Source organism: Camarhynchus parvulus, chromosome 14, assembly GCF_901933205.1.
Source record: "Camarhynchus parvulus chromosome 14, STF_HiC, whole genome shotgun sequence".
Taxonomy (NCBI): domain Eukaryota; kingdom Metazoa; phylum Chordata; class Aves; order Passeriformes; family Thraupidae; genus Camarhynchus; species Camarhynchus parvulus.
In genome coordinates this window covers 4,866,083-4,886,389 of record NC_044584.1, presented here as the reverse complement: position 1 = coordinate 4,886,389, position 20,307 = coordinate 4,866,083, and the positions used below count along the sequence as shown (strand labels likewise).

At 59.3% G+C, this 20,307-nt stretch overlaps 1 protein-coding gene across 1 annotated transcript in view; it reads right to left on the bottom strand.

The window, feature by feature from the left end:
- PKD1 (polycystin 1, transient receptor potential channel interacting) overlaps nucleotides 1–20,307 on the bottom strand; it is an 80,080-nt gene continuing 59,773 nt past the window's right edge. The window contains 26 exon segments of the mRNA XM_030957948.1: nucleotides 1–3,964; nucleotides 4,311–4,625; nucleotides 4,892–5,026; nucleotides 5,330–5,617; nucleotides 6,039–6,085; nucleotides 6,088–6,212; nucleotides 6,361–6,486; nucleotides 7,042–7,207; nucleotides 7,842–7,969; nucleotides 8,543–8,682; nucleotides 8,890–9,084; nucleotides 9,554–9,756; nucleotides 10,147–10,265; nucleotides 10,806–10,905; nucleotides 11,362–11,564; nucleotides 11,716–11,765; nucleotides 11,915–12,031; nucleotides 12,632–12,758; nucleotides 13,426–13,636; nucleotides 14,067–14,210; nucleotides 14,517–14,687; nucleotides 15,660–15,855; nucleotides 16,385–16,637; nucleotides 16,895–17,051; nucleotides 17,500–18,102; nucleotides 18,919–19,063. Of these exon segments, the coding sequence (XP_030813808.1) occupies nucleotides 3,413–3,964; nucleotides 4,311–4,625; nucleotides 4,892–5,026; nucleotides 5,330–5,617; nucleotides 6,039–6,085; nucleotides 6,088–6,212; nucleotides 6,361–6,486; nucleotides 7,042–7,207; nucleotides 7,842–7,969; nucleotides 8,543–8,682; nucleotides 8,890–9,084; nucleotides 9,554–9,756; nucleotides 10,147–10,265; nucleotides 10,806–10,905; nucleotides 11,362–11,564; nucleotides 11,716–11,765; nucleotides 11,915–12,031; nucleotides 12,632–12,758; nucleotides 13,426–13,636; nucleotides 14,067–14,210; nucleotides 14,517–14,687; nucleotides 15,660–15,855; nucleotides 16,385–16,637; nucleotides 16,895–17,051; nucleotides 17,500–18,102; nucleotides 18,919–19,063 (5,016 nt within the window). The 3' untranslated portion in view covers nucleotides 1–3,412.

Genomic DNA, 20,307 nt, shown 5'->3' with positions numbered 1-20,307 from the left:
CAAGTGTTTATTTGACTTTGTCACTTTGTAAGAAACATCCCCACAGTTACAAAATACACCATTTTTGTTTGCAGTGAAATGCTGACCAGACAGGAACTGTTGGCATTTTGGTCACAATCACTGTTCTTTAAAAATACAAAAATTAGAAAAAATAAGGCACTTGCAGAAGTCCCTCCCTCTCCCTTGGAACGAATGGATGGGGGTCTCGTTTTTCATTTAAGCAGCTTGATCCTGATACATCACTGTGAGATTCAAGGCAATAAATAAGACACCATCTCTTGGTGACTACAGACACAAAAATATACATTCAGGGGGATTGATGGGCTTTGAGTCAAGTTTATTGCTGTGAGGGTGTAACTCCACGACTGAATCCCCTTAGCTGGGACATGGAGGGGACCCTGGGACACTGCTGGAGCTGGCACAGGAGCTGCTGGAGGAGAAGTGAGAGTGCTGGAAGCTGTGGGTGCTGCCCACCACGCAGGGCTGGGCTTTTCGAGGGACTGTGGGGGGCAGAGCTGCTCTCCGTACTTCAGGGAAGTAGGGCAGTTGTCTGATCCCATTCCTGCTCCTCTGGCATCAGGAGGAGCACTTGGGAAAGTCACACACACCGAGTCACACCCACACACACACACAGGGCAAGGAACAGGCACTTGGAACAGAAATCCAGATGGATTTGGGGAGCATCTTTGTTCCAGCTGCCCCCTAGCTTAGGAAGGGCTGCTCAGAAACATCTGGGGCCCTGCTGGCCCCTCCTTCCCTCCTGCTCCCAACCTCTTCTAATGAGGATACCCCAGCTGAGAACTACCATCAGGAACTGAACTTTTTGGCTCTTCAAGAGACGTCCAAGACCTGCTTGGTTTATTTGGGACGTTTCAATCACTGAATATTCCCACAGAGCCCTTGGGGTGGCTGGATCTACACCCCTGGTGCTCCACACAGGAGAGACGGGTTGTGCCAGGGCAGGTGTGTGGGGAAAGGAGCTTTGGAGCTGGAGGGACTCCAGTCCTGGGGACATCCCAACCCTTTGGGACACCTCACCACTGCTCCTCCTACTGCCTTGCTTTTGGAACATGGCACTGGTCCTGTCACCAAAAAAGGAGTCCTGGACATGTGCCAGAGCTGAGCCTGGTGCTGTGCTGCCTGGGAAGTTAAGGGAACAAAAAATCCAAGGCAATAGTTGTCTATCTCTGGCTTGAAAACCAGGGTTTTTTTCTGAGCACAAAGCTGACCAGCACCTGGTCCCAGCCCCGGGCTCAGCCTCCTGCTGTTGGTTCTGCCTGCTGCAGGCACCTCCCCGTCCCACTCCTGCCCTCGGGGCCCTCTCTGCCCTCTCCCCCCATCCTGGTTACCAGGATTGCATTTCTCCCCTCTGCACTCCACGTCTCTGTGCCCTCCGCTCTTCCAACACCTCCATGCTGACCGAGCACCACCTCACTTGTCTCCTCCTGCCCTCATCCCTCTGCAACCTTTCCACAACACCTGTCCTGCACAGCACCTGAGCTTTCCAAAGGTAACTCAGACCTGTCCCAAAGGCACCCCAGAGCAGCCAGTGTCCCCCTGCAGCCACCCTGACTCACATGGCCAGGGGAGCACGGACACTGGAATGAAATCTTCACAAGTATCCAACACAGCTGGGGGCTGGAGGGGAGGCTCAGGAGGGGATGGAGCAATGGAAGTGCTTTAGGAGCCCCCTCCCTCCACCTGGAAAAGTCTCCCTGCCCTGGGAAGGTGCTTCCAGGCCCACCAGCACCAGAGGCAGCTGAACCTGAGGCCCCTGCCCGGCAGCTCTGCCCCCTCATCCTTGCCTTCCACCCTCTCACCTGTCCAAAGCGTGGAGCAGGTTCTGGAACACACAGAGGAGCCCGCTGGGGGCTCTTCCCCATCCACCTGTGGCCACTGCCCCGAGCCAGCCCAGGAGAGCACACGCACCACACACACACAGACACCCAATCCTTATATACACGGGACATTCCCAGGAAGAAGCACTTCATACATCCTTTAAATAACTCTGACAATAGTGTTCTGTCTCCTATCTACATGTTTCAAACACGGTACCGATGCTATGAAAATATAGCAAACATACAAAAATATATACATTTAAAAACCAAACAAACCTCGTATAAATTACTTACAATAGCCATAAGGTGAAATGGGGCTGAGGAGGGGAAGGCAGCCCCTGGGGGGGCTTCAGGCACCCCCAGGCTGTGATCTGGGGGGCCCCATGGCACAGGCCAGCTGTAGCCCAGCAGCTGTAGCCCAGCACATGGTGAATCCCAGCTGACAGGGCTGGAGGGACCCCAAAAAGAGCTCCCTCAGGGCTTCACCTGCCTCCTTTGTGCTCAGGGAAGGTGCTGGCACTGCTGCCTGAGCTGGGGCTACGCTCCCCTCCTCCCTGCCCATTTCAGTTTATGATTTAAACAAACAAAATACTGCTTTTGTGATATATTATCCCATTCTTAGCTCGCACGTGTCACTGGTAGCCGAGGAAAGCCTTGTTTAAAGTGCTGGGCAGTACATAGGAACAAGTAAACCAAAAAACAAAAATACATATACTTAGGGCAATACATTCCTTGGGTTAGAGAAGCCAAGCAGCCAGCGGCGCCTGCACCCCGGGGCCACGGCAGGGGGACAGGGCAGGTGGGGACCACAGTGACACCAGCACATTGGGAACCCCACGCTGGGAGTTTGGGAACCCCACGCTGGGAGTTTGGGAACCCCACGCTGGGAGGTTTGGGAACCCCACGCTGGGAGGTTTGGGAACCCCACGCTGGGAGGTGGCTGAGGCAGCCCAGGGGTCTCTCATCCCCCAGCTCGCTGCAATGTCCTTTGTTTTAAATATTGGATTTCTTTAAATACAAGTAATAGTACCAATTTCTGGAGGATAAAAGTAGCCAATACTGGAAATTAACTGCTCTGGGTGTAGATAGCATTTCTCTATATATCTATTTATGCTTAAAAAACAAGGAGGGTAAAATACCTTCTCGAAAGCTGTCGCTTTCCTCCACAGTGCGTCTGGTCGACAAAAATCCAAGACTTGGTTCAAACCTTCAAGGCCTGGGGCTCTCCTTTCCCTTTCCCAGCCGGCACAGCCAGCAGGGAAGGGGGGGAGCTTTGTCCCGTCCCCCTGTGCCCACCCCAGTCCCACCTGTGGCCGGATGCAGCCGGGGCCGTTGAACACCCTGTGAGCCAGCAGGGATCTCCTGCACCTGCTCACGCCCGGGGAAAGGCTCGGCCTTCTCCCCGTCCATCTCTACCCCTGGAACGCTCCCTGGGGCCGCTCCCGGAGGGCCGGTGGCCGTGCCAGCGGCGTGGCCGGAGAACCCAGCGCCCGGCCGGCCCAGCCGCCGCGGCAGCTCCGGGCGGGCACAGCCCGCCCAACAAAGCCCTGCCAGGGCATCGCTCCCGCACCCCGTTACTTGACCGTGGGGTGCACCCGGTTCTTGGCCCGCAGGGGCCGTTTCCTCCTGGCCGTGCAGGGCTTGCCCGCCGTGCCCATGGCCGCGCTGACCCCGCGGCTGGCCCGCAGCAGCCGCCCGGGCACGGGCACAGGCACGGGCACAGCCCCGGCACAGCGCGGCGACATCAGCTCCGTGTCCGGCGCCTCCGGGGACGGGCCCTGCTCCGGGCCCCCCTCGGGCCCGCGGTGCCTCCTGCGGGCGCGGCGGCTGCGGGAGAACTCGAGCAGGTGCTCGATGCGGGACACGTCCTCCGTCACCTGGTTGACGCGGTCGAACTGCGCCAGCAGCATCTCGAAGAGCGAGAGGAGGCGCTGGATGTCGGCGTCCACCTCCAGGCTGTCGCGGGTGCTCAGCACCAGGCTCAGCCCGTCCAGCTGGCTGGAGGACGTGGAGGTCCTGGAGCTGTCGGAGGCGGCGCTGGGAGTGGGGCCACGGAAGGACTTGGAGTCGCTGGAGTCTCGGGAGGGCAGCGGCTCCATTCCCTCGAACCTCACCTTGTGCCGGAACTGCGGGGGCAGAGGAGAAAGGGGCAGCCTTAGGGCAGGAGCTGGGAAGGGGGAACACTCTAAACAGCTCCAGGACTGCTCCCAGCCATTCCTGGTGTGACAAGCATGGGCTGGATCCCAGATAAAGCCACGTGGGACTGTGGGGCTGAGAATGGGCAGCTGATGCCTGCGCAGTTCCCATCTCTCTTGGGGGGCCACTGCTCCAGCCCTCACCTGCCAGAGAAACCCAGCTGCAGGAAGGAGCCAGAGGCATGGAAAGGCTAAGGATGGTGGGTGCTGCTCTGTGCCACCATCCCCCTTCTCCACAGAGCCCCCTGTGGGCTGGCCTCCCCCAGGCTGGCCTCACCTCCTTGGCTTTGCTGAAGCCCATCCACATCTTGAGCCTGCGCACGAAGAGCTCGACCATCTCGTAGTCCTGGGGCTCGAGGGCGGGCCGGTAGAGCTCGAAATGCATCTCGCGGTAGCTGTGCATCAGCACCACCGCCAGCAGCCGCAGCACGATCCACGCCTCCAGCACCACGTAGGAGGTGCAGAAGAGGCAGTAGAGCCCCGAGGCCTCGGGCAGGCAGGGCCGCAGGCTGGCGCTGCCCCGCAGCAGGGCCAGCAGCAGCAGGAGGCTGCTGCCCACGCTGCGGAAGGACTCGGAGGAGGAGGAGAAGAGCTGCGGAGGGACAGAGATGTGTGAGAAGGGAGCACAGCAGAGTGTTCCCCTGACCTTCAATATCCCCTCCCACATGGGCCCTGAGGGGTGGCCCACAATGGGCTGGGGCAGGGACAGCCCCTGGCCAAAGGTGCCAGTGGCAGGATGGGCACAGAGTGCCCAGGGGACCCATGGGCTTTGCTCATGTCATGCCAGGGTGAGGGAAAAGGGGCAGCGGGACGACCAGCAGCCCCCCGTGAGGGAGGGAGGGGGACAGGGGTGCTTACCAGGAAGCCGAGCTGGGCGTAGGCCAAGAGGAGGAGGGCGAAGGCCACCCCTGCAGCCATCAGCTCCTTCACGGACTTCTGGAAGGTCTTCCCAAACACTGACCACTGCCGGACGAAGCGCAGCTGCTGGGCAGCCTGGGAGGGGAGAGGAGGCAGTTACAGACACACCCCCAGCCCAGGAAGGGTGAGAAACACGTGAGAAACCCAGACCCCAGCAGAGCACAAACACCCCAGCCTGCAGGTTCCTTGCAGACAGACCCATCCGGGTGAATTCCCCAAGGGACTCGAGGGCCCAGAGGCCTCAGAGACCCAAAGTGCCCAGCACAGACACAGGTGGCCTCCCTGCCACCCCTCCCCTGGCAGGGCTGTGCAGGAGTGACAAGCACAGCAGGGCCAAAGCACCCAGCACCCACGTGCAGCTCGCCCAGCCCGCCGTACCTGCACGGTCAGGAGGAAGAGGAGGGACGCGGCCAGGCTGCTGAAGACGGAGCTGAGGAAGGCCACCTGGTAGAAGTTGGTGAAGCCCCTGCGGTTGCTGAGGTACCTGAGCCACTGCTGGTCAGCCAGGGTGGCCTGGCTGAGGTGCACCAGCACCGTGCACGTGGTGAGCAGGATGAAAAGCCACTGGCTGTAGTTGCCCCACAGGGTGAAGTAGGCTCTGCCTTCCTTCTTGATGGCCAGAGACTCTGACACCACGAAGTAAACCACAAACAGCATGAGGAACACCTGGGGGAGGAACAGAGAGGTCACCAGGAGAGGTGATGGAGACATTACCAGGAGAGGAGGAGTAGAGAAGGGGATGAGAGGACAAGCCCTGATTGCTGTGCTGCACCCAGAACAGCAAAATCCCCCCAAACCAGGCCAAGTTCTACCACTGCACACCTGGAGCACCCCCTGCATCCTGCCCTGCCCTCCTCGCTCATCCAGCACCCCAATCCCTGCTGAAGGCCCCCAGTGCCCACACCCAGTGCCCCTGTGGCAGGGCAGCAGCACCCAGGGGACGAGGGCTCTGCTGACGCCACACCCAGGCAGGGTGACAGATGTGGGGACAGGCAGAGCAGCTCGAGCCCACAGTGCCCAGGCTGGGTGCGGGTCCCCAGAGCCCCCCAGCAGAGGGCAGGGGGTGCAGGGGAGGCCCCACACTGACCATCATGAGCAGCTGCAGGGTGACGCCCCCGCTGAGGCGCAGCAGGGGAAGGGGCTGATGGTGACAGCGGCGATGGCCTGGCCGGCCCCAGGGAACTCCAGGCGCAGGGTGAGGGCCACGTGCAGGTCCACGCTGGGGTTGTACTGCAGCAGCTCCACAAACACTGCCCGGCTCCTGCAGGGGCACAGCAGCAGCTCAGGGCTGGACAGCACCAGCTCTGGGGCCACTCTTGGGGGGGACATGGGTCCTGTGACACTCCAGCAGCACTGCTGAGGAGCCCAGGTGGCAGCAGGACACTCTCCCTCTGCTCTGCCTCACTCACATGTTGTCGATCCACGTGTGCTGCTGCAGGAACTCCAGCTGAGCCCGGCTCTCCTCCAGGGAAGGGCCCAGCTCCTGCACGTAGCCACTGCTGTCATAGAAGGAGATGTAGCCCCAGTACCAGATCCTGCAGAGGAAGAGGAGCCGTGGCTGAGGCTGAAGGACACTGGCTGCTCTCCTGCGTGGCAGGCCAGGACCTGGTGTGCAGATGCAGACCCTGCCCCTCAGGATTTATTTCACAGGACAGATTACAGGGGGGCATTGATCCACCTCCCAACCCCAGAACAGCCCCAAGCCCTGTGGTGGCCCACACCTGCATGGAGATGATGCCACTGGGGACAAACCAGAGAAGAAACCAAGTGTGATTTATGTCCTGCCCAGCGTGCAGGACAACCTGCTGTCCCCCTTGAGCAGAAATCTGGGGTGCTGGGTTCCCCTGCCCTGTCTGTGCCCTGGAAGGAGCAGAGTTGATCTCCCTGTCCCTGGGCCCCCAGAACAGCACAACGCTGCTGCTCAGACCATTCGGAATTTCCATGTCCATCCCCCCTTTGCCAGGCTCAGGGGCTGAGGTGAGGGCTGGGGACAGCCCAGGGCATTGTAAAGACCTTGGAGAGGTGTGTAAGGGTCCCTGGAGGAGGAGCAGGGCCGGGAGCAGGGCTGGGAGCAGGCAGGGCAGCCTTACCCTGCCAGGTCGGGCGCTGAGTGTGCCCACGCTGCCGTCCCGTTCCCGGCTGGGCTCTCCCAGCCCACGCCATAGTCAGCAGTGGCAAAGCTGTGCTGGTCAGTGCAGCTCCTCTGGGCACTGCCCATGCCCTGCAGGATGTCCTGGGCACTCTGCTGGCAATCAGCTGCAATGAGACCACCCTGTGAGCCCAGCCATGCCAGCACAGAGCTCAGCTTCCCTCCCAGCCCCTCCAAACCCATCCCCACCAGTGCACCAGGGTGAGGGAATGGGTGTGCACACGTCAGGGATTCAGGAAAGGATGGATATTAATTATAAAAATAATTGTCCAATTTAGGAGTCATGATATAGCCATGCTTCCAGGTCAGAGTGGATTAGCTGGGTACAAGTGGAGGAGAACAGAGACATCCCAACTGGCCTTGGGTAACTGGGGACCTGCACTCTGGTCCCTGGATACATCACTGGCTTCAAACTGCCAGAGGGCAGGGTTAGATGGGATATTGGGAAGGAATCTTCCCTGTGAGGGTGGGCAGGCCCTGGCACAGGGTGCCCAGAGCTGTGGATCCCTGGCAGTGCCCAGTGCCAGGAAGTGTTAGGTGTCCCTGGATGGACTTTAAGGTCCCTCCCAGCCCAAACCATGCCACGATCCACTGCCCCAGTTCATGTGTGCAGAGCAGAACCACTGCCTGCCCAAGCTGTGCTGCCTCCCTCAGCCCCGGCTGCACCAGAGCTGTCCCTGCAGGACTGTCACCGGGCAGTGTGACAGCAGAGCCCCCTCCCTGCCCTGCCCTCCCTCGTACCTCCGTGCAGGCGGAGCTGCCGCAGCCGCGCCGTCCCCAGCGTGGTGCTGTGGCTCTCCTGGCCAGAGCCGTTGTTGTACAGGTAAGGGAGGAACACCTGGGACATCCACACCCAGAACTGATCCGACCTGCAGGGGGGGAGGTTGAGATTGCTGAGTCAAAGTTCCAGGGGCTTTGGGGCATGAACAAGCCATATGGATGTGCACAGAGAGCCCAGGGCTCTGCAGGGACAGCCCAGAGATCCCAGTGCCAGGCTGGGCTGCTGGCAGCTCCCAGGGCTGTGGAAAATCAGCTGGGAAAACTGAATCCAGTTAAACTCATGTGCAGAGTGAGGAAAGGCAGACTGGCAAAGAACCCATTTCTGGCTCTCATGACCCTGTTCATGGCTACCACTTGAGGCTGTAAATTCTGGAGACAGAGAAACTCTTGTGCTTCAGAGCAGCTCCAGAAAGATCAACATCAGCTCCCACAGCCCCTTCCCACTGGGGAAATCACTAAACCTCAGAGAAATTAAACCTCTCAATCCCCAGAGGCCCCTCTGGTCTCCAGGGGAGCAGCAGAACCACAGAGACAAACAGGAGCTGCTCACTGCTGTGGAGTGCCCAGCTCCACATGGGCACCAAGGAACCTCTTATGGGACAGAGTGTGGAGCACAAGCCCAGGGGCCGACCCCCCTGACCCCCCCAGGGGCTGGCAGGTACCTCTTGATGCGCAGGAAGTCGCTGCTGCCCAGCTGCTGTTTGATGGAGCTCTGCAGGAGGAAGGCCCGGCTGGTGCGGGAGGCGTCCCCGTAGTTGGTGAGCAGGACCACCAGCAAGAACATCATGTAGATGAGGAAATTCTGGGAAGCAAAGGGTAAAAATGGGATTGCGTGGAAGGGCTGGATCCCAGTCCTGCAGCAGAGCAGTGCTTTCCACGGCCATGCAACGGGATCAGAGAAACTGAGGCAGGAGCTGGAGCCAAGCACTCAGGGCATCCCAGCCTGACTGGGAGGACCCACACCAGATGTGTCTGAGCCCCGGGCACGAGGCAGCAGGAGATGTCCCACCTTGAGCATCCTGTGCAGCAGCTTGACCTTCCTGGCCTCCTCCTTGGCCTGGAAGAGGGCAAATCCCTGCGGGGGCCGGACCTTGCTGATCCTCTCGGACACGTGTTCCACACAGGGCTGCTCCACCAAGGTGTCATCCTCCTCTGGGTGCAGCCTCTTGGCAACCAGGGAGAAATAGAGGGCTTCCAGCAGCACCTGGGCACAGGGACAGTGCTGAGCCTGCAGGGAGCTGTGCCACCTCAGCATCCCAGCAGCAGCTCCCGCGGGCCCCTTGGCACAGCCGGCATGGCACAGCCCCTGTCTGGACCTTCAAAACCAAGTGCCACCAGCCCTGCCTCTGGTGTCCACATCCTACCCTTCCTGAGGGATGCAGGGATGGGAGAGACCATTCAGTGCCCACTCTGACCCCGTTTCTTTGTGGAAGGCCTTGTCAAGCATTGGTAGGAGCTGCCCAGGGCAGTGGTGGATTCACCACGCCTGGAAGTGTTCAAAACCCACATGGATGGGGCACTTGGGCACACGGGTTAGTGGTGAACCATGGGGTGGTGCTTGAAGGACTTGGTCATTTTAAAGGGCTTTTCCAACCTTAACAATTCCACAACTGTGATCAGCAGCTGGACACGTTAATCCCACATACAGGTCAGTGCACTCGTGCCACGCTCACCTTGAGGGGCTCCCAGACCAGGAACGATGCCAGAAAGCTGAATATCCCTGAGATGAGCCACATGAGGGCCACGCTGGAGGAGAAGCCCACCCCGATCCACACGGAGACGCCCGAGGCGGCGGCCAAGAGCAGCAGGCTGATGCCATGAGCCAGCAGGGAGCACCAGGGAGGCAGCAGGCGCTTCCTGAACGTCTGGTCTGCAACTGGGGGCAGCAGGAGGAGCAGGGAGAGCGGTGTGAACATCACTGCAAAGGGCCCGTGGGCACAGCAGGGGCTGGGCTCAGCGCTCATCCCAGCACAGAGGGTTTGGAGGGAGCAGCCCACACATTTCTACCACTGGTGGCTGCAGGGGGTGCAGGGAGCAGAGCAGAGCCTCCCCAGGGACACTGCAGGGACTGGCACAGCACAAGGGCTGGCCCAGGCCTCACTGAGATCCAGGCTCCAAGGGAAGCTGGCAGGAAACAGCAGCGATATCCCAGGCAGGGAGCAGCCCTTCCTAGGGCTCCTTTTCTGTTTTATTTCCCATTTACCCCACAGAGCTGTAGTGTGGGACGGGCCCTGTCCCCTCACAGCCCGGGGGCACACCCTGGTACCTGTCCAGGTGGACTTGGCTGATCTGCTCACTTCCCTGGCAGGAGGTGCCACGCTCTGCCCTTTGTCGTTCAGCCTCTGCATCATGACAGTCTCCACCTTCTCCCCAAACACGCTGGACCTGCCAGGCACAGGGGGAGCCTGCTGAGAGCTGTGCCTCTGCTGGCCCTGTGCTGAGCAGGCTGGCACCAAGGGGGCTGAATGCCAGCGCCAGCACCAGGGCTGGGACATCACACACGTCCCCAGGGCACAGACACTGCTGTGTGCCTCATGGGCAGGGCCTGACAGTCCCTCCCCTCCCCTGGCTGGCCACTCTGCAGTGCCTGGGGGCTGCCAGCCCTGGGGGTGCTGGTCAGGGTGCCCAGCAGGGTGTCCTGGGCTTGGTAACACTACAGAGATTTGGGGAGAATCCCCTTCTCCCTCCCACCAGCGCCATGAAGGGAGCCCTCATCCCAGCACTTTGCCCAAAACTGCTGGAGCCACAGCTGTGGCTTTAGGGGAGGCTCCAGGTGGTTCCTGGAAGGGTGGCAGTGCCCTCCTGGGGCTGCAGGAGCCATGGCCAGCAGGGACACAGTGACCCAAAGGCACCCCAAAGGCAGCTCAGCCCAGCTGGGTGTGAGGAAGGCTCTGTCCCGAGGGGCTCTGCTCCCCAGACACTCACAGGCCTGAGATCAGATCTGTTTCTGCCCTCACGTACGGCCCCAGGTCCGGGGAGATGCCGCTGGCTCCGTCTGCCAGGATCTGCCGGATCAGATCCTCATCTGGGAAAGAGAGAGCACAGACAGTGTTGGCAGGAGCTCAGCTCCCAGCACCACCCCAGGGCATGGCTCAGCGCCTGCTGGAACTGGGCAGGAGGAGGAGGAGGGTCCCAGCCGTGTCCTTCCCCCTGGGACAGCCCTCCCCTGCCCCCTGTCCTCCAGCTCCTGCCCATCCCAGCTTGCCCACAGAGCTGGGCACAGAACTGCTGGCTCAGAAAGCCAACTTCTCCTTCTCCAGCCACTTCCAGAGCCTCAGGGACACCGTGTGGCTTTGAAACCAGTGAGGAAGTGCTGGCTGCTTGCAGCACTCCCATGGGAACACACCTCTCCTGGCTCCCAGCCTGCTGCCCATCCGAATTTCTGGTTTTCCAGACTAAAAGCAGACACAGCCCTCCTGCCCTGCCCTCCGGGGTGCAGCCAGTGCTGATGGCAGCAGCTCTGCCCCAGCCAGGGGCTCACCTGAGGCTGAGAAGTACCGGGGCTGTCCCTGGTGGATGCCCAGGGACAGGGTGTCCTCCTCGGGGGCCAGGGGCGCCTCCAGCCCCAGGTGGCGGCTGGCCCGGCCTCTCTTCAGCCTCTGGATGGTGTTGCCCATGATGGAGGGGTCACTCAGCAGGTCTGGCCAGCTGAGCAGGGCCTCGCTGGAGGGCCAGGGCACCAGGCTGGGGGAAAATGGCAACGGGCACAGTCAGGAACGAGGGGAGCAGAGAAAAGGAACCTTGTGGGACTGCAGAAACAGCTGTGGGAGCCCAGCCCAGCCCAGCAAGGCACAGACTGAAGCCCTGCTTGCTCCATCTCCAGAAACCCACTCACCTCTTGGAGTCCTCCAGGAACAGATCTGTTTTGGTTTGCTCAGAGAAGGCCTGCAGGGAACAGGAAAGATTCAGGAGCAGGACACAGGTGTGAGCCTGGTCTAAGCAGTGGCTGGGAACATCAGGGGTCACTGAGCTGCTCCTAGCCCTGGGCACCTCCAGGAGCCTGCCCAGCTGCAGGGAGGGAAGGAAGCACTCACCTCTGCCTGGAGCCCAGGGAAGGTGGGGAAGGAGCTGTCAAGGATTGAGGAGTCCAGGTAGTTGTCAATCTCCAGGGACTGCTGGTCTGAGTGAGTCACGGTGTGGCTGACGGAGACCTGCAGGGCACACAGGGGGCACAGAGGTGACACTGCCACTGAGAGCAGCCACATGCCCATCCTCCTCTGCCTCCCAGACACCTGAAGCCACCCAGGCTGTCCCAGCTACAAGCCCCGAGTCTGAGAGCTTTCCCTGTGTGCTCTCCGCAGCGTCAGCCACACGAGCTGCTCATCAGTCCCCAAGCAGCCGGCTGCAATACTTAATGGGGCTGCTAATTGTGCTTAACTAGTCGGTAAATCCCCAGCTAATCCCTGCCCAGCTGCCTCAGCTGAGCTTTGCCCAGGGCAGGCATCAGAGAGGCTCCACTGAGCAGCTCCTGGCTCCTGCCTTGGGCATTTGGGTGCCTGTCACACACACTGAGATCCTGAGGGAGGAAGTGCCTGAAGAGTTTCTAAAATCTGACAGAGGCCAGCACTGATCCGAGCCCAGGGAGGGGGGCAGAGGCCAGGGAGGGGTCTGGCCCCGGTGCAGCACAACCAGGCAAGTGCAGAGCCCAGCTGGAGGAGAGAGGTCCCAGGAAAGGCAGAATTCAGCCCCCCAAAAGCAAACCTGGTGCCTCCCACCCACCCGAGCAGCCTGCAGCCATCCCCCCTCCTCACCTTGCCACGAGCCATGCGGAAGAGAAAGAGAATGACCAGGTAGAGAGGGTACACCACCACGCTGGACACCAGGCCCACAGCCACCGTGTCCACGCTGACGGGGAGCAGGCTGGACACGGCCACCTTGCTGCAGGGAGGGAGCACACACAGTGTCAGCAGCAGCACCTGGGGCTGCCAGGCCAGCAAGCGGCGGACAACAGTGCACAACCAGGAATTCCAGATGTGCACAGAAGGAAACGGGCCTGGGAACCAAAATCAGGCTGGTTTTGGTCATCCATCACCCATGTCCTGGTCCCAGAGTCCTCAGAATGGGGAGGGCACACCCAGGGCACACGCAAGGAAGCTCTTCCCAGCAGATGGAAGATGTGTCCTTCCCCAAGGGGACAGGCAGGGTGGGAGTGGCTGGGGACACACCTGAGGGGGACACTGCCCACCACACCATGCACACCTGAGATGGACACTGCCCACCACGCCAAACACTACCTGAGATGGACACTGCCCACCACACCATGCACACCTGAGATGGACACTGCCCAACACACCAATCACACTTGAGGTGGACACTGCCCACCACACCATGCACACACCTGAGATGGACACTGCCCACCACATCAATCACACTTGAGGTGGACACTGCCCACCACACCAAACACACCTGAGATGGACACTGCCCACCACATCAATCACACTTGAGATGGACACAGCCCACCACACCATGCACTACCTGAGATGGACACTGCCCAACACACCATGCACACACCTGAGGTGGATGCTGCCCACCACACCAAACACACCTGAGGTGGATGCTGCCCACCACGCCGTACCACACGGCGTTGGCGCAGAGGAAGAGGAAGATGAGCAGGCAGCAGCAGGTGGCCCTCTGGACGCGGGTGAAGCGGGAGCGGGGCGGGCGGTCCCACAGGGACAGCCACACGTGCTTCTCAAAGAACCCACGCTGCAGCTCCGCCACGAAGATCCGCCAGAAGCTCCTCAGCTCGCTCTCACCTGGGGACAGAGGGACACGCTCAGGGTGGCTGAGCCGGCCACATCCATCCCAGAAGGTCCAGAGTACCACATTCCATCCACAGGGGCCCTCCCCATGCAGCGCTCCAGGTTTGAGGATGAGGGGCTGGAAAAGCTGAACAGGATCTGCGGGTGACGGGCTGAACACGAACCCAGCTGTGTCCAGGTGGGCAAGAGGCCAGTGGCACCTGGCTTGTACCCCAGGGCAGTGCCTGTCCCTTGTGCAGGGCACTGCTGAGGAACCTCCAGTCCTGGGGTCAGTTCTGGGAACCTCACAAGAAGAAAGACCTGGAGGGGCTGGAGCATGTCCAGAGCTGGGGAAGGGGCTGGAGCACCAGGAGTGGCTGGGGGAGCTGGGGAAGGGGCCCAGCCCCCAGGGGTGAGAAGCAGCCAGGGGATGTGGGGCACTCACTGGCAGCAAACACCTCCCTCTCCACCAGGCCATCGTTGTCCTCGCTCTCCACTGAGAGCCAGTCGTTCACCAGGAAGAAATAGCTCTTGCTGCTCTGCAGGTCCCGCACGATGACGTGCTGCAGGTACCACGAGGGGCTCAGGCCTGAGCGGGGCACACAAAGCAATTATTCCATGGCACACATTCCCTGAGTGAGCCCACCACACTGAGGGGCCACACGAGCGCTGTCAGAGGGACAGTGACACGACTGTCATCGATGGGCACTGCACAGCACCCATGAGGGAAGCGTGGCACAGCCACCTCACCCTGAGGTGACATTTATGGTCACAGTGCACAGCACATTGCATCCTCTGTGTCTGGGGTGGCACCTGGCCAGTCTGTGAGGAAACCCCCCTGATCCAGTGGTCACCAGGGGCCAGCTCCCCCTGTGCAGGCCCCTCCATGCCCCACCTTTGTTGTCGTGCCAGATGCGGATGCGGCAGACGCTGCCCAGGCTGCGCTCCGTGGCGATCTGGAACACGTCCAGGCTGTTGCGGTGGAAGGCGTTGTCCCCATCCAGGTGTCTGTGGCCACTCTTGTTGTCCACCCCGTACAGGGCGATGCCCACGTGGGCCGTGGTACCTGCAGGGAAGGAAGGGGCTCCCTCAGGGAAGCCCACCCGAGGTGCAGCTGCTCCCCAGCCCTGCCTGTGACAGCTCGAGCTACAAACCAGCCCACAAAGGGAAGCTAAACTTTGTGCCTGCCGGCTGCTGGGAAGGATTCAATTATCTTGTTTGACTTTTGAAGCAGTGACAGTGGTGCCCTGAAGTGCCAGGAGTCAGCAGACACACTGCTGTTTGCAGAAGCTGAGATTAAGACACCTCCTGAAAGCAGCCCTGGCTTTAGGAGCTGTTTTACTCACACTCCTCTTTGGCAGCTCCACGAGCAGGTGAGGGAAGGTGTCCCCTCTTCATCTCCTGGCAGGAGTGGGATGCCAGGTTTGAAAACACCACTGCCACACAAGGGAAGGCAGCACTCCCCTCCCTCACCCCTCAAGCACAGCTCTTAGGGAGCCCAGCCCTGCCTGTGACAGCTCTATCTACGAACCAGCCCACGAAGGGAAGCCAAACTTGGTGCCTGCCTGCTGTTGGGAAGGATTCAAAACAAAGTGATGGGTCCTGGAGGACAGCAAAAGGAGCCATCCAAAGGGCCAGCTGGGCAGGAGAGGGTCAGAAGTGAGGAACAACCTCTGCCTGTGCAACCACAGCCCAGTCAAGGAGGGCAGAATGGGGGAATTTCTCTCCTGGGTGGTTCCTTCCAGCAGCAATTGCTTGTCCCACCACAATGGCCAGTGGTGGAGCAGCCTGGGCTAATGCAAGGTGTCCCATGTCAGGAGTTTGGAACCAGGTTTTTGAGGAACCTTCCAACCCAAACCATTCTCTTGACCTGCCCCATCATCACACAATAAAACCTGGGAATGCTGTGGGGAGCCCTGGGCTGAAGCTGCAGCTCAGCTCTGGGCCCTGTGGGGAGTGTGACGTGCTGAGGTGGGACCTCAAGTGAGCTACAGGTGTCCCCCTGGGAAGCAGGCACGGGAGCAGGCTGTGGGCTCACCTGAGCCTCTGCCCCAGCCCGTTTTCACCAGGATCTCGTATTTGTACATCCCGTTCTTGCCGCAGAAGGGGATCACCCCCACGCGGCTCAGGTCGATCATGTCCAGCTTGTGCACGATCAGCGCGGCCACCGAGTAGGTGACAAAGCACACGGCACACGTCAGCAGCACGATGTAGTTCAGCCCCGGGCCTGGAGCCTGCAGAAGAGAGAAGTGTTGAAAGGCAAGCCCAGGAGGATCCCGTTCCCATTCCCTGCCTCCTTCCTGGCCATGGCCCCGCTCACGGCTGCAGCCCCTGCAGAGCCGGCAGCAGCAGCAGCTGCCAGGAGTTCCCTGCTCCTGCTCACGTCACAGGGACACAGCCAGGAAGGGCTGGATGCCCCTGGGAAGCAGGGAGCAGCTGGCAGGTGCAGCTCCCTGGGATCAAACAGCGCTGGGTGACAGCTGGGAGGAGCCTTTGGCATCTCCTAGGAGGGGAGCACAGTGCAAGGTGTCCGGGCCAGCGACTCAAAGCCATCTGCAAAGGTCTGTTTCCAGCCAGGATTCCCATCCAGGGGACACAGCTTCCCCTGAGCTGTGCCCATCTGCAGCTCCCAAAGGCTCCCAGATGCCTGTGCTGGTGCCAGCTTGGACATGAAACCAACAGGAGCCTATGGCTTTGCTCCAGGTGACAACAACCTGTTCTGTGTGTGACAGCACTGCACAGCCTCTGCTTTGTTGTACTCACTGGAAAGATGAACTGGACAGAGTTTGGGGGCACAAACAGGCTGGCCCCAAAGGCTGTGAGGTGCTGGGTCAAGCACACGGCCTGGTCTGGCCTGGTCTCCTCCAGGGGGACAATTCCTTCTGTCTTCCAGCGCTTCTCCTGCTCGCTGAAGTACTGGCACAGGGACGTGTACAGCCCCAGGGTCACCTCCACTGCCGACCAGCTGAAGTGGTTGGTGATGTTCAGGTAGTATTTCTGGATGGGGTCATCCGTTCTGGAGAAGGGAAAGAGCAAGGAGATGACTCCCCTGCCTCCTGAAGGGACACCAGCCCCATTCTGGTGGAGGTGTGCCCATAGAAAGCTTCCAGCCACAGGGGCAGGGATGCACTCAGAAAGGAGGAAAAACCCAGTGGATGTGGTGTAATTCACACCCTTTGGCTGTGCAGATACCCAGGGGCTCCACAGACCACCTGAGCACCCCTCACACACATCCACAGCACAGCCTGAAGCTGACAGGGAGGCTTCTCTTACCTGGGTGAGGTGAAGAAGGTGTAGAGCTTGTGGTCACTTCCAGCCAGGGCGTCCAGGCTGATTCTCTTGGAGGCAGAGCAGTTGTGCTCGTTGGGCTCGGGCTCGTGATGGAGATAGGCCATGATGAAGGGCTCGGGCTCACTGGCCAGGTAATGCTCTGTGGGGAGGGGAAGGAACAGAAAGGGCTTTAAAAACCCCTGGCAGGCTCAGCCACAGGTCTGCTGTCAGCACTGGGGCCCAGGGAAGAAGGAATGCAGAGAGCTGTGGGAGATGCTTCTCCAGACTGTGCTCCCTCAGTGTGCACCTCAGAGGATCCCTGAGCACTGGGTACCACTGGGCCCGCCTGGGAGAGGGACTGGGCAATGCCTCCCAGGGCTAACGTGGCTCAACAGAAGAGCTGGGAAAAGTAAAAGGCTTCTCAGGGCCAGAATCCATAAACAAGGATGACACTGGGCATGGAGATTGTCCAGGACAGCCAGAACCTCGACCATGCAGTGTGGAACCTGCTGCTGCCACCCAGCACCCCTCCCACACTGGTTATGCCTCACACCCAGCCTCCCCTCCCACAGGAAGGACCAACAAAGAGATGGATTTGTCTGCCCTACCATTGAGGACTCTGTAGGTGAGCTGAAAGTGCAGTCCTGCTTCCCTGTTGTTGCTCTCCATGATCACAATCAGGTTCACGGATGTTCTTGCCTCGATGACTTCAGTGCCAGCCACGAGATTTTCGGGCTCTGTGCTGTTTGAGACCATCACAGTGATGGCTTTCTCAGAGTCCAGGCTCCCGATGGGGATCTGCACCCCGCTGTGTGTCTGGAACTCCATGGAGGCCACCTTGGTGGACACGGTGTAGTTGCTGATGTAGCCAAAAGGGAAGGGATTGGAGTCCACCTGGAACATGACTTGGATGACATCCGTCAGGTTGGAAAGGGTGGAGTTGAAGGCCTGGGGGATGGAGAACTGGCAGTTTGGTGTGTTTTCGTAGCACAGCAGGTTAAAGGGGTCAGACCTCTTGCCTGTGGCCTTAATTTCTCCTCCCACCAGCTCGAGGGGCTCTTCGTTCAGCACCCGGGATTTCATGAGGATTCGCATCAGGCTGGAGGACAGGTTGTAGGCTTTGGGAGCCAGCAGCAAATTGTGGGAATCAGCCAGCAGCTCCTGGGGCTTGGATTCTTGTGAAACTGTATTGACAAGGTGGATCAGGTCACCTGCCAGGAGAGAAATGAAGAGCAAGTGGTAAATGGCCTGGATAACTGCTACAGTCAGGAGAACACCTGACACCTTCCCAAAGCAATCAGACAAGGTTTTCCTTGCTGTCTTCTCACTGTTCTCTGCACATGACCTTCCCCACTGGAGTGTTCACAGCCCAGAGCTAAAAGCAAAGCTGTCAGCAGTTCCTGCAGCCTCTCTAATCTACCAGGTTTGGTGAGGAATACTTAATCACCACACGCTTGATTTCCCTCCTGTGTAGTGAAGAGAACCACAGCTCAGGCAACAGGGAGGGAATAGATAAAACAAACGTGTTCCCAAGCTTCTGCCCTATAAAGTGCACAACACTCAGAAAGGAGTGCAGAGGTAAGCAGGGGTGCAGAGAAGGTGTCTCTGCTTCCCCCCAGGTCACCCAGGTGGGAATTTCCACACAGTGCTCCCAGATGCCTCAGTGAGGTTTGACAGCCTCCTTGGACTCCAACCAGGAAGACAGGCATCTGGAAGCCATAGCTGTTACTCATTGTTTACTAAAAAGAGAATCCCCTGGAGTATCAGTGAGCTTATTAGGAGTATTAGTGGGTTATATTAACAACCAGCAGATGGAAATGTCCACAGAGCAGCTGCCAAAGCCAGGACAACCCTGGGAAAAGCGCAAGGAGCAGAGAGGGCTGGGATGCCACACTCCAAATGGCAGATGCAACTTCCTAAAAATCTGTGCCAAAGCCCAAGTGGCAGCGGAGGGAGCCTGGAAGCTGCCCTCAGGCTGCTCCTGCCCCTGGGCCTGTCCCCTGTCCCCACCAGAGGACAGGGCTCACCTGTGATGTTGAGGATGTTGTCGGCGATGCCGGTCGGGGTCACCGTGCCCTGCGTGGTCTCCCCCTGCAGAATGGTCATCATGGTCTCCAGCTTGTTCAGGGTCCTCGTCAGGCACGACTTGCACACCAGCTCCTTGCTCACCACCTGCAAAGGGACCAGGGTCTGGCAGGGCAGGACCAGGGAAAGGACTGGCTCTGTCCTCAGGAGATCTTTTCCCTCTGGAAGTGGCCCTGGGGAGGGGCCAGCAGAGGCTGCCCTGCTCACACTGACAGTGTGAGCAGCCTCTTGGTGGCCCCAAGACTCTTCCATCCGCCTCCCATGACATTCCAAATGTGCAGGCAGGCAGAGGATGCCTGGCAGAGGATGCTTTTGGGTTGGGAAGAGGAATAAAGGGAGGAAATTGTTGCCCAGAGAAGCTGTGGCTGCTCCATCCCTGGAAATGTTCAAGGCCAGGTTGGACAGGGCTTGGAGCAACCTGATCCTTCCGACCCAAGCCATTCCAGGATTCTGTGATTCTAAATTCATGTTCCCTGGTGTGCACTCCTAAGGACCAGGCACACCTCCCCTCTGGGACCACACACAGCAACCAAGCAGGAGGAGCTGCATGGGATTCCTCCAACCCCTCCATGACCTCCAATGGAAGCAGGATTTAACCCCAACCGAATCCATTTTGGTGTCCAAATCCTCCTGAAGGCTGTGGGAGGAATCCTGCCACTCAGGCATGATGGATGTCCCTCCCTCTGCTCCCAGATGTGTCCAAGAAACAGAATGTTCCAGCCATGGCCTGGAGCTTCCTGCACTCTCCAGGGCTGGATGGGAGGGACTGAGGAACACATGGAAGCTGTTACAACCCCCTTCCTCGCTCTTATTCATCTTTTTTCTTTTAATCATCACAGGATTCAGCCGTGATTCACCATATGTTTTGGTGAAGAATCAAAACAGCATCTGCGGGTCTTGAATTCCCCCTTTTCTGCTTTATTTGTAAGCTCTGAGAAGCCAGGACAGACTGTGTGAATTGGAGTCCTCAGGAATCAGGGAGGTGAGGAAGACACTGGGTTATGGGGAGGAACCACCCAAGGGCAGCTCCTACTCAGGGAGGAGAATTGACCAAAAAGTCCAAGATTCTTTTTTCATCCCTCCAGGAAAAACTAATTCTGATTTTTCCTCTCTCTTGTAGGTAAAATCAAGAATGTACCAGCCCTGATGGACACTTGTGCAGGAAAGGAATGTGTGAGCTCCACTTGTCTCAGCCACCTGGGAATTTCTGGAGTACTGTTTTCCTAAGCTTTTCATTCCAGCCCAGAGCACAAAGTAATCCTGGAATGTCAGCTTTCCCCGTGGAATAAAAATTCTATTTCTAGACCTCAGCTCCCACAGCAAAACCAAGT